Source organism: Scyliorhinus canicula, chromosome 6 (genome assembly GCF_902713615.1).
Source record: "Scyliorhinus canicula chromosome 6, sScyCan1.1, whole genome shotgun sequence".
Classification (NCBI taxonomy): domain Eukaryota; kingdom Metazoa; phylum Chordata; class Chondrichthyes; order Carcharhiniformes; family Scyliorhinidae; genus Scyliorhinus; species Scyliorhinus canicula.
In genome coordinates this window covers 217,734,658-217,752,229 of record NC_052151.1, presented here as the reverse complement: position 1 = coordinate 217,752,229, position 17,572 = coordinate 217,734,658, and the positions used below count along the sequence as shown (strand labels likewise).

The following is a 17,572-nucleotide window of genomic DNA, read 5'->3' as shown; positions in this document are numbered from 1 at the left end:
TTACCAGGATGCTGCCTGGTTTGCAGGATTGGTCTTATGAGGAAAGGTTGAGGGAGCGAGGGATTTTCTCTTTGGAGCGGAGGAGGATGAGAGGCGACTTAATCAAGGTTTATAAGATGATGAGGGGGATAGATAGAGTGGACGTTCAGAGACTATTTCCTCAGGTGGATGTAGCTGTTACAAGGGGGCATAACTATAAGATTCAGGGTGGGAGATATAGAAGGGATGTCTGAGGTAGGTTCTTTACTCAGAGAGTGGTTAGGGTGTGGAATGGACTGCCTGCTGTGATAGTGGAGTCGGACACTTTAGGAACTTTCAAGCGGTTATTGGATAGGCAAATGGAGCCAGAACGACAGGGAGTGGGATAGCTTGATCTTGGTTTCGGACAATGCCCGGCACAACATCGAGGGCCGAAGGGCCTGTTCTGTGCTGTACTGTTCTATGTTCTATGACCCCTAGTTCTGGACTCCCCCACCAACGGGAACATTCTTTCTGAAACTACCCTGTCCAATCCTGTTAGAATTTTGTCAATTTCTATGAGATCCCCCCTCACTCTTCTAAACTCCAATGAATATAATCCGAACCATATATCGTATGACAGTCCCGCCAGCCCAGGAATCAGCCTGGTAAACCTTCACTCCCTCGAGAGCAAGAATATCCTTCCTCAGATAAGGACACCAAACCGGCGCACAATACTCCAGGTGTGATCTCACCAATGCTCTATACAATTGCAGTAAAACATCCCTATTCCTGTACTCTAATCCTTTGGGCGCGATTCTCCACACTCCCGACGGTGCGGAGAATAGCGTGGCTTGTAAAATTTTACGGCCACGCTAGTCCGACGCCCTCCCGCTATTCTCCCTCCCCCCACGCCTGACTACCGATACGAATCGCTGCCGCCGTTTTTTTACGGCCGGCAGCGATTCTCAGCTGTTCGATGGGCCGAGTTCCCAGCCCTTTACGGCTGTTTTTACGAACGGCAAACACACCTGGTCTGGCCGTTCATAAAAACGGCCGTAAAGTCCCGATTTTTAAAACCATGGCACCGATTGACACGGCAGTACCACGGCCGTGCCAAGGGTGCCATGGGCCCGCGATCGGTGCCCACCGATCGCGGGCAGCGGGTCCGATGCCCGCGCACTCTTTGTCCCTCCGCCACCCCGCTGTATCACTTTGCGGGGCGACTGAGGGGCATCCCGGCCCGCGCATGCGCGGGTTTCGCGCAAATGTGCGATGACATCATCCGCGTATGCGCGGGTTGGAGTCTTCCAATCCGCGCATGCGCGGCTGACGTCATATGATACGTCAGCCGGCGCTAACTCGGGCAAGCGGGCTTAACGAAATTCGTTAAGCCCGCGATGCCGGAGTTTACGGCAGCGGGCTGCTAGCCCCGATCGGGGACCAGAATCGGTATCCGGTCGGGAAGGGGGGGGGCTGGCGTCAAACCCGCCCGAATTTGACGCCAGCCTTACGATTTCTCCCCATATGAGAGAATCGCGCCCCTTGGCTATGATGGCCAACATCCCGTTTGCCTTCTTCACTGCCTGCTGTACCTGCGCGCTCACTTTCAGCGACTGATGCACGAGGACACCAAGGTCTCGCTGCGTAGCCACCTCTCTCAATTTACACCCATTCAAATAATAATCCGCCTTCCTATTTTTGCGACCCAAGTGGATAACCTCACATTTATCCACATTATGCTGCATCTGCCATGCATGCGCCCACTCATTCAGCCGGTCCAAATCCCTCTAAAGCATCTCTGCATCCTCCTCACAGCTCACCCTCCCACCCAACTTTGTCTGATTAGCAAATTTGGAAATAACACATTTAGTTCCCTCATCTAAATCATTAATCTATAATGTGAACAGCTGGGGTCCGGCACAGATCCCCGTGGTACCCCACTAGTCACTGTCTGCCAAATATAAAAAGACCCATTTATCCCAACCTTTTGCTTCTTGTCTGCTAATCAGCTTTCTATCCAGCTCAAGACACGACTTGCTAAAGCGAAAGATGCTTTAACTTCACACAGTAATCTGTGAAGAGACCCCCGATATATTTCCAAGTCGGGGCGGTGAGTGACTTGGAGGGGGATCTTGCAGGTTGCTGCTTGTCCCAGTCTCTGCGTCTAGTCCATAGACTCAGCGGTCAAACATAGTTAGCGCAGAAAGAGAAAAACACGGAGGATTTTTAAACTTATTTGTGGGCGCCGCTGGCTACGTCAGCGTTTGTTACCTATCTGCCCATGGTGGGATTCAAACCCAGGTACCCGACAACATGACCCTGGGTGTCTGAATTATTAGATCAGTGATCACGAAACCACCGTGCCCCCCCCCCCCTCCCCCCAGCCCCCGAGGGCCAGTTCTGGGCGAAGAGAAGGTTCAAGGGGCGTTCAGACGAGGCGTTCAACATCCTGGAGGGTTTCTGAAAGTCGCCAAGGCCAAAAAAGGGAACTAATTGCAGTAACGCAATTAGAGATAGAGAGGGTTGTAGGGGCAGCAGGATGTTACAGAGATAGGGAGGGTTGTTAGGACTGGAGGAGGTTACAGTGATAGGGAGGGTTGTCAGGCTGGAGGAGGTTACAGAGATAGGGAGGATTGTAGGGGGCTGGAGGATGTTACAGAGATAGGGAGGGGTGTAGGGGCTGGAGGAGGTTACAGAGATAGGGAGGGTTGTAGGGACTAGAGGAGGTTACAGAGATTGGGAGGGTTGTAGGGGCTGGAGGAGGTTACAGAGATAGGGAGGGTTATTGGGGCTGGAGGAGGTTACAGAGATAGGGAGGGTTGTAGGGGCTGGAGGAGGTTACAGAGATAGGCAGGGTTGTAGGGGCTGGAGGAGGTTACAGAGATAGGGAGGGGTGTAGGGGCTGGAGGAGGTTACAGAGATAGGGAGGGGTGTCGGGGCTGGAGGAGGTTACAGAGATAGAGAGGGTTGTAGGGGCTGGAGGATGTTACAGAGATAGGGTGGGTTGTAGGGGCTGGAGATTACAGAGATAGGGAGGGTTTTAGGCACTGGAAGAGGTTACAGAGACAGGGAGGGTTGTCATGATAGGAGTTGTCTTTGAAGATGTTTGTCGACATGAGTTCAGAGATGTTCTCGGTGTGAGGATGTTTTATTCTTCCCTCAGCAGAGGTATTCTGCGGAGCCCCTGGTGGATCAGCCGGTCATCCCAGCACCAGTCAGACGGACATTATCTCCGTGGGTACGGGCGGTCGGCAGCTCAGGAACATTGAGTCTGTCGTTGCCAAGAGGAGGCTGCTGGACACCATGTATCTGATGTCAGAGACCCACAACACCAACTTGTTGCAGATGAGCAGAATCACCCTGGGTGACTCCAAGGAGCCGGGCAATGCTCTCCGACTCTGTCCAGTGGATTGCTCCACCTTGGCCACCGCCCTCACACCCCTGGGTGGCATCGAGGAGGTTAACATCAGCCATTGCTGCATTGGGCCTGAGGGCCTCCAGGAGCTCGCTACGGTCCTACATCACTGCCGGAGCCTCAGGTAACCTACAGTCCACCTTACACCACAGCCAGGGCCTCAGGTAACCCGCAGTCCACCTTACACCACTGCCGGAGCCTCAGGGAACCCACAGTCCACCTTACACCACTGCCGGAGCCTCAGGTAACCCATAGTCCACCTTACACCACGGCCGGGGCCTCAGGTAACCCATAGTCCACCTACACCACTGCCGGAGCCTCAGGTAACCCACAGTCCACCTTACACCACTGCCGGGGCCTCAGGTAACCCACAGTCCACCTTACACCACTGCCGGAGCCTCAGGTAACCCACAGTCCACCTTCCACCACAGCCAGGGCCTCAGGGAACCCACAGTCCACCTTACACCACTGCCGGAGCCTCAGGTAACCCACAGCCCACCTCACACTACTGCCGGGGCTTCAGGTAACCCATAATCCACCTTACACCACTGCCGGGGCCTCAGGTAACCCACAGTCCACCTTACACCACTGCCGGGGCCTCAGGTAACCCACAGTCCACCTTACACCACAGCCGGAGCCTCAGGTAAACCACAGACCACCTTACACCACAGCCGGAGCCTCAGGTAACCCATAATCCACCTTACACCACTGCCGGGGCCTCAGGTAAACCGCAGTCCACCTTACACCACTGCCGGGGCCTCAGGTAACCCACAGTCCACCTTACACCACAGCCCGAGCCTCAGGAAACCCACAGTCCACCTTACACCACTGCCGGGGCCTCAGGTAACCCACAGTCCACCTTACACCACTGCCGGGGCCTCAGGTAACCCACAGTCCACCTTACACCACTGCCGGAGACTCAGGTAACCCACAGTCCACCTACACCACAGCCAGGGCCTCAGGTAACCCACAGTCCACCTTACACCACTGCCGGGGCCTCAGGTACCCCACAGTCCACCTTACACCACTGCCGGGGCCTCAGGTAACCCACAGTCCACCTTACACCACGGCCGGAGCCTCAGGTAACCCACAGTCCACCTCACACCACATCCGGAGCCTCAGGTAACCCATAGTCCACCTTACACCACTGCCGGGGCCTCAGGTAACCTAGAGTCCACCTTACACCACAGCCGGAGCCTCAGGTAACCCACAGCCCACCTTACACCACTGCCCGGGCCTCAGGTAACCCACAGTCCACCTTACACCACAGCCCGAGCCTCCGGTAACCCACAGTCCACCTTACACCACTGCCGGGGCCTCAGGTAACCCACAGTCCACCTTACACCACAGCCCGAGCCTCAGGTAACCTACAGTCCACCTGACACCACAGCCGGAGCCTCAGGTAACCCACAGTCCACCTTACACTACTGCCGGGGCCTCAGGTAACCCACAGCCCACCTTACACCACTGCCGGGCCCTCAGGTAACCCACAGTCCAACTTAAACCACTGCCGGGGCCTCAGGGAACCCACAGTCCACCTTACACCACAGCCGGAGCCTCAGGTAACCCATAGTCCACCTTACACCACAGCCGGGGCCTCAGGTAACCCACAGTCCACCTTACACCACTGCCGGGGCCTCAGGTAACCTACAGTCCACCTTACACCACAGCCGGAGCCTCAGGTAACCCATAATCCACCTTACACCACTGCCGGGGCCTCAGGTAACCCACAGTCCACCTCACACCACTGCCGGGGCCTCAGGTAACCCACAGTCCACCTTACACCATAGCCGGAGCCTCAGGTAACCCACAGTCCACCTTTCACCACAGCCGGGGCCTCAGGTAACCTACAATCCACCTTACACCACTGCCTGAGGCCTCAGGTAACCCACAGTCCACCTTACACCACTGCCGGAGCCTCATGTAACCCACAGTCCACCTTACACCACAGCCCGAGCCTCAGGTAACCCACAGTCCACCTTACACCACAGCCCGAGCCTCAGGTAACCCACAGTCCACCTTACACCACAGCCGGAGCCTCAGGTAACCCACGGTCCACCTTACACCACAGCCGGGGCCTCAGGTAACCCACAGTCCACCTTACACCACAGCCCGAGCCTCAGGTAACCTACAGTCCACCTTACACCACTGCCGGGGCCTCAGGTAACCCACAGTCCACCTTTCACCACAGCCGGGGCCTCAGGTAACCTACAATCCACCATACACCACTGCCCGAGGCCTCAGGTAACCCATAGTCCACCTTACACCACAGCCGGAGCCTCAGGTAACCCACAGCCCATCTTACACCACAGCCGGAGCCTCAGGTAACCCACAGTCCACCTTACACCACTGCCGGGGCCTCAGGTAACCCACAGCCCACCTTACACCACAGCCCGAGCCTCAGGTAACCCACAGCCCACCTTACACCACTGCCCGAGCCTCAGGTAACCTACAGTCCACCTTACACCACTGCCGGGGCCTCAGGGAACCCATAGCCCACCTTACACCACAGCCCGAGCCTCAGGTAACCCACAGTCCACCTTACACCACAGCTCGAGCCTCAGGTAACCCACAGTCCACCTTACACCACAGCCGGAACCTCAGGTAATCCACAGTCCAGCTTACACCACAGACCGAGCCTCAGGTAACCCATAGTCCACCTTACACCACAGCCGGGGCCTCAGGTAAGCCATAGTCCACCTTACACCACAGCCGGGGCCTCAGGTAAGCCATAGTCCACCTTACACCACTGCCGGAGCCTCAGGTAACCTACAGTCCAACTTACACCACTGCCCGAGCCTCAGGTAACCCACAATCCACCTTACACCACTGCCCGAGCCTCAGGTAACCCATAGTCCACCTTACACCACAGCCAGGGCCTCAGGTAACCCACAGTCCACCTTACACCACTGCCGGGGCCTCAGGTACCCCACAGTCCACCTTACACCACGGCCGGAGCCTCAGGTAACCCACAGTCCACCTTACACCACAGCCGGAGCCTCAGGTAACCCATAGTCCACCTTACACCACTGCCGGGGCCTCAGGTAACCCACAGTCCACCTTACACCACAGCCGGAGCCTCAGGTAACCCACAGCCCACCTTACACCAAAGCCCGGGCCTCAGGTAACCCACAGTCCACCTTACACCAAAGCCCGAGCCTCCGGTAACCCATAGTCCACCTTACACCACTGCCGGGGCCTCAGGTAACCCACAGTCCACCTTACACCACTGCCGGGGCCTCAGGTAACCCACAGTCCACCTTACACCACTGCCGGGGCCTCAGGGAACCCACAGTCCACCTTACACCACAGCCGGAGCCTCAGGTAACCCATAGTCCATCTAACACCACAGCCCGAGCCTCAGGAAACCCACAGTCCACCTTACACCACTGCCGGAGCCTCAGGTAACCCACAGCCCACCTTACACCACTGCCGGAGCCTCAGGTAACCTACAGTCCACCTTACACCACTGCCGGGGCCTCAGGGAACCCACAGTCCACCTTACACCACTGCCGGAGCCTCAGGTAACCTACAGTCCACCTTACACCACTGCCCGAGCCTCAGGTAACCCATAATCCACCTTACACCACAGCCCGAGCCTCAGGTAACCCATAGTCCACCTTACACCACAGCCGGGGCCTCAGGTAACCCACAGTCCACCTTACACCACTGCCGGGGCCACAGGTAACCCACAGTCCACCTCACACCACTGCCGGGGCCTCATGTAACCTACAGTCCACCTTACACCACAGCCGGAGCCTCAGGTAACCCACAGTCCACCTTACACCACAGCCGGAGCCTCAGGTAAACCACAGTCCACCTTTCACCACAGCCGGGGCCTCAGGTAACCTACAATCCACCTTACACCACTGCCTGAGGCCTCCGGTAACCCACAGTCCAACTTACACCACTGCCGGAGCCTCAAGTAACCCACAGTCCACCTTACACCGCAGCCGGAGCCTCAGGTAACCCACAGTCCACCTGACACCACAGCCGGGGCCTCAGGTAACCCACAGTCCACCTTACACCACTGCCGGGGCCTCAGGTAACCCACAGTCCACCTTTCACCACAGCCGGGGCCTCAGGTAACCTACAATCCACCTAACACCACTGCCCGAGGCCTCAGGTAACCCATAGTCCACCTTACACCACAGCCGGAGCCTCAGGTAACCCACAGCCCACCTTACACCACAGCCGGAGCCTCAGGTAACCAACAGTCCACCTTACACCACTGCCGGGGCCTCAGGTAACCCACAGCCCACCTTACACCACAGCCCGAGCCTCAGGTAACCCACAGCCCACCTTACACCACTGCCCGAGTCTCAGGTAACCTACAGTCCACCTTACACCACTGCCGGGGCCTCAGGGAACCCATAGCCCACCTTACACCACTGCCGGGGCCTCAGGGAACCCATAGCCCACCTTACACCACAGCCCGAGCCTCAGGTAACCCACAGTCCACCTTACACCACAGCTCGAGCCTCAGGTAACCCACAGTCCCACCTTACACCACAGCCGGAACCTCAGGTAACCCACAGTCCACCTTACACCACAGCCCGAGCCTCAGGTAACCCATAGTCCACCTTACACCATAGCCGGGGCCTCAGGTAAGCCATAGTCCACCTTACACCACAGCCGGGGCCTCAGGTAAGCCATAGTCCACCTTACACCACTGCCGGAGCCTCAGGTAACCTACAGTCCAACTTACACCACTGCCCGAGCCTCAGGTAACCCACAATCCACCTTACACCACTGCCCGAGCCTCAGGTAACCCACAGCCCACCTTACACCACTGCTGGGGCCTCAGGTAACCCACAGTCCACCTTACACCACAGCCGGGGCCTCAGGTAACCCATAGACCACCTTACACCACAGCCGGAGCCTCAGGTAACCCACAATCCACCTTACACCACTGCCGGGGCCTCAGGTAACCCACAGTCCACCTTACACCACTGCCGGGGCCTCAGGTAACCCACAGTCCACCTTACACCACTGCCGGAGCCTCAGGGAACCCTCAGTCCACCTTACACCACTGCCCGAGCCTCAGGTAACCCATAGCCCACCTTACACCACAGCCGGAGCCTCAGGTAACCCATAGCCCACCTTACACCACTGCCGGGGCCTCAGGTAACCCGCAGTCCACCTTGCACTACTGCCGGGGCCTCAGGTAACCCACCAGTCCACCTACACCACAGCCGGAGCCTCAGGTAACCCGCAGTCCAACCTTGCACTACTGCCGGGGCCTCAGGTAACCCACAATCCACCTTACACCACTGCCGGGGCCTCAGGTAACCACAGTCCCACCTTACACCACTGCCCGAGCCTCAGGTAACCCATAGCCCACCTTACACCACAGCCGGAGCCTCAGGTAACCCATAGCCCACCTTACACCACTGCCGGGGCCTCAGGTAACCCGCAGTCCACCTTGCACTACTGCCGGGCCTCAGGTAACCCACAGTCCACCTTACACCACAGCCGGAGCCTCAGGTAACCCATAGTCCACCTTACACCACAGCCGGGGCCTCAGGTAACCCACAGTCCACCTTACACCACAGCCGGGGCCTCAGGTAACCCACAGTCCACCTTACACCACAGCCGGAGCCTCAGGTAACCCACAGTCCACCTTACACCACAGCCGGAGCCTCATGTAACCCACAGTCCACCTTACACCACAGCCGAGCCTCAGTAACCCATAGTCCACCTTGCACTACTGCCGAGGCCCCAGGTAACCCACAGTCCACCTTACACCACAGCCGGAGCCTCAGGTAACCCACAGTCCACCTTCCACCACAGCCCGGGCCTCAGGTAACCACAGTCCACCTACACCACAGCCGGGGCCTCAGGTAACCCACAGTCCACCTTACACCACTGCCGGAGCCTCAGGTAACCCACAGTCCACCTTACACCACAGCCGAGCCTCAGGTAACCCACAGCCACCTTACACACAGCCGGAGCCTCAGGTAACCATAGTCCACCTTACACCACTGCCGGAGCCTCAGGTAAACCTACAGTCCACCTTACACCACCGCCGGAGCCTCAGGTAACCACAGCCACCTTACACCACAGCCGAGCCTCAGGTAACCCACAGTCCACCTTACACCACAGCCCGAGCACTCAGGTAACCCACGTCCACGAAGGCCTCAGGTAACCCACAGTCCACCTACAGCCCGAGCCTCAGGTAACCTACAATCCACCTTACACCACTGCCGGAGACTCAGGTAACCAAGTCCACCTTACACCACTGCCGAGCCTCAGGGAACCTACAGTCCACCTTACACCACAGCCCGAGCCTCAGGTAACCCATAGCCCACCTTACACCACAGCCCGAGCCTCAGGTAACCCACAGTCCACCTTACACACAGCCCGGCCTCAGGTAACCCACAGTCCACCTTACACCACAGCCGGAGCCTCAGGTAACCCACAGTCCACCTTACACCACTGCCGGGGCCTCAGGTAACCCACAGTCCACCTTACACCACAGCCCGGGCCTCAGGTAACGCACAGTTCACAGAACACACATACTGATCATCAAGGTGACTGGCAACATGGGCTTTATACACAGATGGGGAGAATTGAAGCAAGGAGATTATAGAGAAACACTTCATCACTGGACAGTGCACCAATGGAATATTCCCCAAGATTCTGTCACCTCACTTGTTTTCGCACATCAGAGGTAAGGGAAAATCTAAAGAGCTTTTACAGATACATAAAGGATAAAAGGGTGCTGAGGGAGAGAGTCGGGCCTCTTAAGAAAATACAGTGCAGAAGGAGGCCATTCGGCCCATCGAGTCTGCATCAACCCACTTAAGCCCTCACTTCCACTCTATCCCCATAACCCAATAACCCCTTCTACCCTTTCCATCACTTAGGGCAATTTATCACGGCCAATCCACCTAACCTGCAAGTCCTTCGTCTGTGGGAGGAAACCGGAGCACCCGGAGGAAACACAGACACGGGGAGAACGTGCAGACTCCACACAGACAGAGACCCAGCGGGGAATCGAACCTGGGACCCTGGCGCAGTGAAGCCACTTGTGCTACCGTGCTGCTCTTGTTTATCGTAAGGATAAACAAGGATATCCATGTGCAGATTCACAAGGGATGGGAGAGGTCCTAAATGAATATTTCTCATCAGTATTTACTGTTGAGAAAGGTTCGATCGGTAGGGAAATTGGGGAAATAAAAAGTGATGTCTTGAGGAGTGGACGTATTATAGAGAAGGAGGTGCTGGAGGTATTAAAGCGGATCAAGGTGGATAAATCCCCGGGACCTGATGAAATGTATCCCAGGACGTTGTGGGAGGCGAGGGAGGAAATTGGCGGCCCCCGAGCTGAGATATTCGAGTCATCGACAGCCACAGGAGAGGTGCCTGAAGATTGGAGATCAGCAAATGTTGTGCCCTTGTTTAAGAAGGGCTGTAGGGATAAGGTTGGAACTACCGACCAGTTAGCCTGACTTCTGTAGTGGGTAAGTTGTTAGAAGGTATTCTGAGGGACAGGATCTACAGGCATTTTGACTGGCCAGGACTAATTAGGGAAAGTCAGCATGGCTTTGTAAGGGGAACGTCAGGTCTCACTAATTTGATTTGGGTTTTTTGAAGGGGTAACCCAGAAGGTAGATGAGGGCAGTGCAGTCGACGTTGTCTACATGGACTTTAGCAAGGCCTTTGACAAGATACTGCATGGTAGGTTGTTGCAAAAGGTTAAATCTCACAGAATGCAGGGTGAGGTAGCCAATTGGAGACCAAATTGGCTTGGCGACCGAAGCCAAAGGGTGGTTGTGGGGGGTTGTTTTTCAAACTGGAGGCTTGTGACCAGCGGTGTGCCTCAGGGATCGGTGCTGGGTCCACTGTTATTTGTTATATATGTAAATGATTTGGATGAGAATGTAGGAGGCATGGTTAGCAAGTTTGCAGATGACACCAAGATTGGTGGGATAGTGGACAGTGAAGGTTATATAAGATTACAACAGGATCTTGACCAATTGGGCCGATGGGCCGATGAATGGCAGATGGAGATTAATTTGGATGAATGTGAGGTGATGCATTTTGGTAGATCAAATCAGGGCAGGACCTACTCAGTTAATGGTAGGGAGTTGAGGAGAGCTATATGACAAAGAGATCGAGGGGTACAGGTTCACAGTTCCTTGAAGTTGGAGCCAAGGTGGACAGGGTGATGAAGAAGGCATTCAGCATGCTAGGCTTTATTGGTCAGAATATTGAATACAGGTGTTGGGACGTCCTGTTGAAGTTGTACAAGACATTGGTAAGACTACACATGGAATACTGTGTTCCGTTCTGGTCACCCTATTATAGGAAGGATAATGTTAAACGAGAAAGAGTGCAGAAGGGATTTACGAGGATGCGACCAGGGCTTGATGGTCTGAGTTATAAGGAGAGGCTGGATAGGCCGGGACTTCTTTCCCTGGAGCGTTGGAGGCTTAGGAGTGATCTTCTAGAGGTCAATAAAATAATGAGGAGCATCGATAAGGTAGACAGTCAACATCTTTTCCCAAAGGTAGGGGAGTCTAGAACTAGAGGGCATAGGTTGAATGTGAGAGAGATACAAAAGAGGCCGGGCGGGGGGGGGGGGGGGGGGGGGGGGGGAAATGTTGTCATACAGAGGGGGGGGTGAGTGTTTGGAACGAGCTGCCCAGAGGCAGTGGTAGAGGTGAGTACAATTGTTCCCTTTCAAAAACAGACAGTGACACGGGAAGGGTGGGTACAGAAGGATATGGGTGTTATGGGCCAGGGTTTAGCGAACCCCAAAGTGTATCATGGAGTTCACCTGACCCACAACTTTGAATAGGTTGTGGTATGGGGAGCACACGGCCCATTCTACAGGTGTGGTGCACCAGCGATCTACAGTACTTTTAAACTAAAACACTGTTTATTTCTGAGACCAGTTAATAGTTTATAAACCCACAGTAAACATCTTAACAACTATCAACACCAAAAAATCCCCCAATGTATACAGTACTCTATAAGTAACTCTTAATCTTTTCTTGCAACATCCATAAGACAAAAGGAACCCTTTAATACAGACAGACATCAGGTTTAACTCCACTACAGAAATAGGTATCAGTTTTATACCACCAAAGGATGCGGAGACAGTCTTTAGATTGCAGAGATTAATGCACCTTCTGGCTGTGACTGCAGCAAAACAGCTCTCATAAACAAAACAAAAACATACCCTGGAGCATACAGTCTAAGGTGAAAGTAAAGGCAGACAGACAGCCCAGCTCCACCCACTCTCTGAAATCACTGAACAACACCCATTTCTTAAAGGAACTTGCCCATGACAATGGGCCAAATGTAGGCAAATGGGACTAGTTCAGTGATAGAAACTGGGTGGCATGGAGAAGCTGGGCCGAAGGGCCTGTTTCCTTGCTGGAAGCATCTAAGACTTAAGGGCCATCTGACAGTGCAGCACACTCTCAGCACTGACCCTCTGACAGTGCGGCACTCCCTCAGTACTGACCCTCTGACAGTGCAGCACTCCCTCAGTACTGACCCTCTGACAGTGCGGCACTCCCTCAGTACTGACCCTCTGACAGTGCAGCATTCCCTCAGTACTGACCCTCTGACAGTGCAGCACTCCCTCAGCACTGACCCTCTGACAGTGCAGCTCTCCCTCAGTACTGACCCTCTGACAGTGCGGCACTCCCTCAGTACTGACCCTCTGACAGTGCAGCACTCCCTCAGTACTGACCCTCTGGCAGTGCAGCACACCCTCAGCACTGACCCTCTGACAGTGCAGCACTCCCTCAGTACTGACCCTCTGACAGTGCAGCACTCCCTCAGTACTGACCCTCTGGCAGTGCAGCACACCCTCAGCACTGACCCTCTGACAGTGCAGCACTCCCTCAGTACTGACCCTCTGACAGTGCAGCACTCCCGAACACTGACCCTCTGACAGTGCGGCACTCCCTCAGCACTGACCCTCTGACAGTGCGGCACTCCCTCAGTACTGACCCTCTGACAGTGCAGCACTCCCTCAGTACTGACCCTCTGACAGTGCAGCACTCCCTCAGTACTGACCCTCTGACAGCGCAGCACTCCCTCAGTACTGACCCTCTGACAGTGCAGCACTCCCTCAGTACTGATCCTCTGACAGTGCAGCACACCCTCAGTACTGACCCGCTGACAGTGCAGCACTCCCTCAGTACTGACCCTCTGACAGTGCAGCACTGCCTCAGTACTGACCCTCTGACAGTGCAGCATTCCCTCAGTACTGACCCTCTGACAGCGCAGCATTCCCTCAGTACTGACCCTCTGACAGTGCAGCACACACTCAGTACTGACCCGCTGACAGTGCAGCGCTCCCTCAGTACTGACCCACTGACAGTGCAGCATTCCCTCAGTACTGACCCTCTGACAGTGCAGCACTGCCTCAGTACTGACCCTCTGACAGTGCAGCATTCCCTCAGTACTGACCCTCTGACAGTGCGGCACACCCTCAGTACTGACCCTCTGACAGTGCAGCACTCCCTCATTACTGACCCACTGACAGTGCGGCACTCCCTCAGTACTGACCCTCTGACAGTGCAGCACTCCCTCAGTGCTGACCTCTGACAGTGCAGCGCTCCCTAAGTACTGACCATCTGACAGTGTAGCACTCCCTCAGTACTGACCCTCTGACAGTGCAGCACTCCCTCAGTACTGACCCTCTGACAGTGCAGCACTCCCTCAGTACTGACCCTCTGACAGTGCGGCACTCCCTCAGTACTGACCCACTGACAGTGCAGCACTCCCTCAGTACTGACCCTCTGACAGTGCGGCACTCCCTCAGTACTGACCCTCTGACAGTGTAGCACTCCCTCAGTACTGACCCACTGACAGTGCGGCACTCCCTCAGTACTGACCCTCTGACAGTGCAGCACTCCCTCAGTACTGACCCTCTGACAGTGCAGCACTCCCTCAGTACTGACCGTCTGACAGTGCAGCATTCCCTCAGTACTGACCCTCTGACAGTGCAGCGCTCCCTCAGTACTGACCCTCTGACAGTGCAGCACTCCCTCAGTACTGACCCTCTGACAGTGCAGCACTCCCTCAGTACTGACCCTCTGACAGTGCGGCACTCCCTCAGTACTGACCCTCTGACAGCGCAGCACTCCCTCAGTACTGACCCTCTGACAGTGCAGCACTCCCTCAGTACTGACCCTCTGACAGTGCAGCGCTCCCTCAGTACTGACCCTCTGACAGTGCGGCACTCCCTCAGTACTGACCCTCTGACAGTGCAGCACTCCCTCAGTACTGACCCTCTGACAGTGCGGCACTCCCTCAGTACTGACCCACTGACAGTGCAGCACTCCCTCAGTACTGACCCTCTGACAGTGCAGCACTCCCTCAGTACTGACCCTCTGACAGTGCAGCCACCGGTCTCCACTGATACCTGCACCTATTTGTTCAGCAAAGTATTTCTGATTGGATTTAATTTAATTGGCATCTGTTTCTCCATAGGCTCAGTTGGAACAACCTTGGAGATTTGGGAGTGAAAATTCTGTGTTTATCCCTGCGGGAACCTCAGTGTAAAATCCAAGAGCTGTGGTGAGTGATTCGGATCTTTCCTGTCCCAGGAGACACATAATTCATTTCAAATCAGACACAGGAACAGGAGGAGGCCCCATTCAGCCCCTTCTGCAGCCTGTTACACAGGAACAGGAGGAGGCCCCATTCAGCCCCTTCTCCAGCCTGTTACACAGGAACAGGAGGAGGCCCCATTCAGCCCCTTCTCCAGCCTGTTACACAGGGACAGGAGGCCCCATTCAGCCCCTTCTCCAGCCTGTTACACAGGAACAGGAGGAGGCCCCATTCAGCCCCTTCTCCAGCCTGTTACACAGGAACAGGAGGCCCCATTCAGCCCCTTCTCCAGCCTGTTACACAGGAACAGGAGGAGGCCCCATTCAGCCCCTTCTCCAGACTGATACACAGGAACAGGAGGAGACCCCATTCAGCCCCATCTCCAGCCTGTTACACAGGAACAGGAGGAGGCCCCATTCAGCCCCTTCTCCAGCCTGTTACACAGGAACAGGAGGAGGCCCCATTCAGCCCCTTCTCCAGCCTGTTACACAGGAACAGGAGGAGGCCCCATTCAGCCCCTTCTCCAGCCTGTTACACAGGAACAGGAGGCCCCATTCAGCCCCTTCTCCAGCCTGTTACACACGAACAGGAGGCCCCATTCAGCCCCTTCTCCAGCCTGTTACACAGGGACAGGAGGAGGCCATTCAGCCCCTTCTCCAGCCTGTTACACAGGAACAGGAGGAGGCCATTCAGCCCCTTCTCCAGCCTGTTACACAGGAACAGGAGGCCCCATTCAGCCCCTTCTCCAGCCTGTTACACAGGAACAGGAGGCCCCATTCAGCCCCTTCTCCAGCCTGTTACACAGGAACAGGAGATCCCATTCAGCCCCTTCTCCAGCCTGTTACACAGGAACAGGACGGGGTCCCATTCAGCCCCTTCTCCAGCCTGTTACACAGGGACAGGTGGAGGCCCCATTCAGCCCCTTATCCAGCCTGTTACACAGGAACAGGAGGCCCCACTCAGCCCCGTCTCCAGCCTGTTACACAGGAACAGGAGGAGGTCATTCAGCCCCTTCTCCAGCCTGTCACACAGGAACAGGAGGCGGCCCCATTCAGCCCCTTCTCCAGCCTGTTACACAGGAACAGGAGGCGGCCCCATTCAGCCCCTTCTCCAGCCTGTTACACAGGAACAGGAGGGGCCCCATTCAGCCCCTTCTCCAGCCTGTTACACAGGAACAGGAGGAGGCCCCATTCAGCCCCTTCTCCAGCCTGTTACACAGGAACAGGAGGCCCCATTCAGCCCTTTCTCCAGCCTGTTACACAGGAACAGGAGGAGGCCCCATTCAGCCCCTTCTCCAGCCTGTTACACAGGAACAGGAGGAGACCCCATTCAGCCCCTTCTCCAGCCTGTTACACAGGAACAGGAGGCCCCATTCAGCCCCTTCTCCAGCCTGTTACACAGGAACAGGAGGCCCCATTCAGCCCCTTCTCCAGCCTGTTACACAGGAACAGGAGGCCCCATTCAGACCCTTCTCCAGCCTGTTACACAGGGACAGGAGGCCCCGTTCAGCCCCTTCTCCAGCCTGTTACACAGGAACAGGAGGAGGCCCCATTCAGCCCCTTCTCCAGCCTGTTACACAGGAACAGGAGGGTGCCCCATTCAGCCCCTTCTCTAGCCTGTTACACAGGAACAGGAGGCGGCCCCGTTCAGCCCCTTCTCCAGCCTGTTACACAGGAACAGGAGTAGGCCCCATTCAGCCCCTTCTCCAGCCTGTTACGCAGGAACAGGAGGCCCATTCAGCCCCTTCTCCAGCCTGTTACACAGGAACAGGAGGCGGCCCCTTTCAACCCCTTCTCCAGCCTGTTACACAGGAACATGAGGAGGCCCCATTCAGCCCTTTCTCCAGCCTGTTACACAGGAATAGGAGGCCCCATTCAGCACCTTCTCCAGCCTGTTACACAGGAACAGGAGGAGGTCCCATTCAGCCCCTTCTCCAGCCTGTTACACAGGAACAGGAGGCCCCATTCAGCCCCTTCTCCAGCCTGTTACACAGGAACAGGAGGAGGCCTCATTCAGCCCCTTCTCAAGCCTGTTACACAGGAACAGGAGGAGGCCCCATTCAGCCCCTTCTCCAGCCTGTTACACAGGAACAGGAGGCCCTATTCAGCCCCTTCTCCAGCCTGTTACACAGGAACAGGAGGCCCCATTCAGCCCCTTCTCCAGCCTGTTACACAGGGTCAGGAGGAGGCACCATTGAGTCCCTTCTCCAGCCTGTTACACAGGAACAGGAGGTCCCATTCAGCCCCTTCTCCAGCCTGTTACACAGGAACAGGAGGCCCCATTCAGCCCCTTCTCCAGCCTGTTACACAGGAACAGGAGGCCCCATTCAGCCCCTTCTCCAGCCTATTACACAGGAACAGGAGGAGGCCCCATTCAGCCCCTTCTCCAGCCTGTTACACAGGAACAGGAGGCCCCATTCAGACCCTTCTCCAGCCTGTTACACAGGGACAGGAGGCCCCGTTCAGCCCCTTCTCCAGCCTGTTACACAGGAACAGGAGGAGGCCCCATTCAGCCCCTTCTCCAGCCTGTTACACAGGAACAGGAGGGTGCCCCATTCAGCCCCTTCTCTAGCCTGTTACACAGGAACAGGAGGCGGCCCCGTTCAGCCCCTTCTCC

General features: G+C 56.0%; 1 protein-coding gene across 2 annotated transcripts in view; it reads left to right on the top strand.

Annotated features, from left to right (window-relative positions):
- Positions 1–17,572, top strand: part of LOC119967874 (ribonuclease inhibitor-like) — a 48,135-nt gene that overhangs the window by 17,773 nt on the left and 12,790 nt on the right. For both annotated transcript variants that reach the window (XM_038800956.1, XM_038800955.1), the window contains exons 5-6: positions 3,128–3,500; positions 14,837–14,923. In XM_038800956.1, the coding sequence (XP_038656884.1) occupies positions 3,128–3,500; positions 14,837–14,923 (460 nt within the window). The remainder of the gene's footprint in view (positions 1–3,127; positions 3,501–14,836; positions 14,924–17,572) is intronic.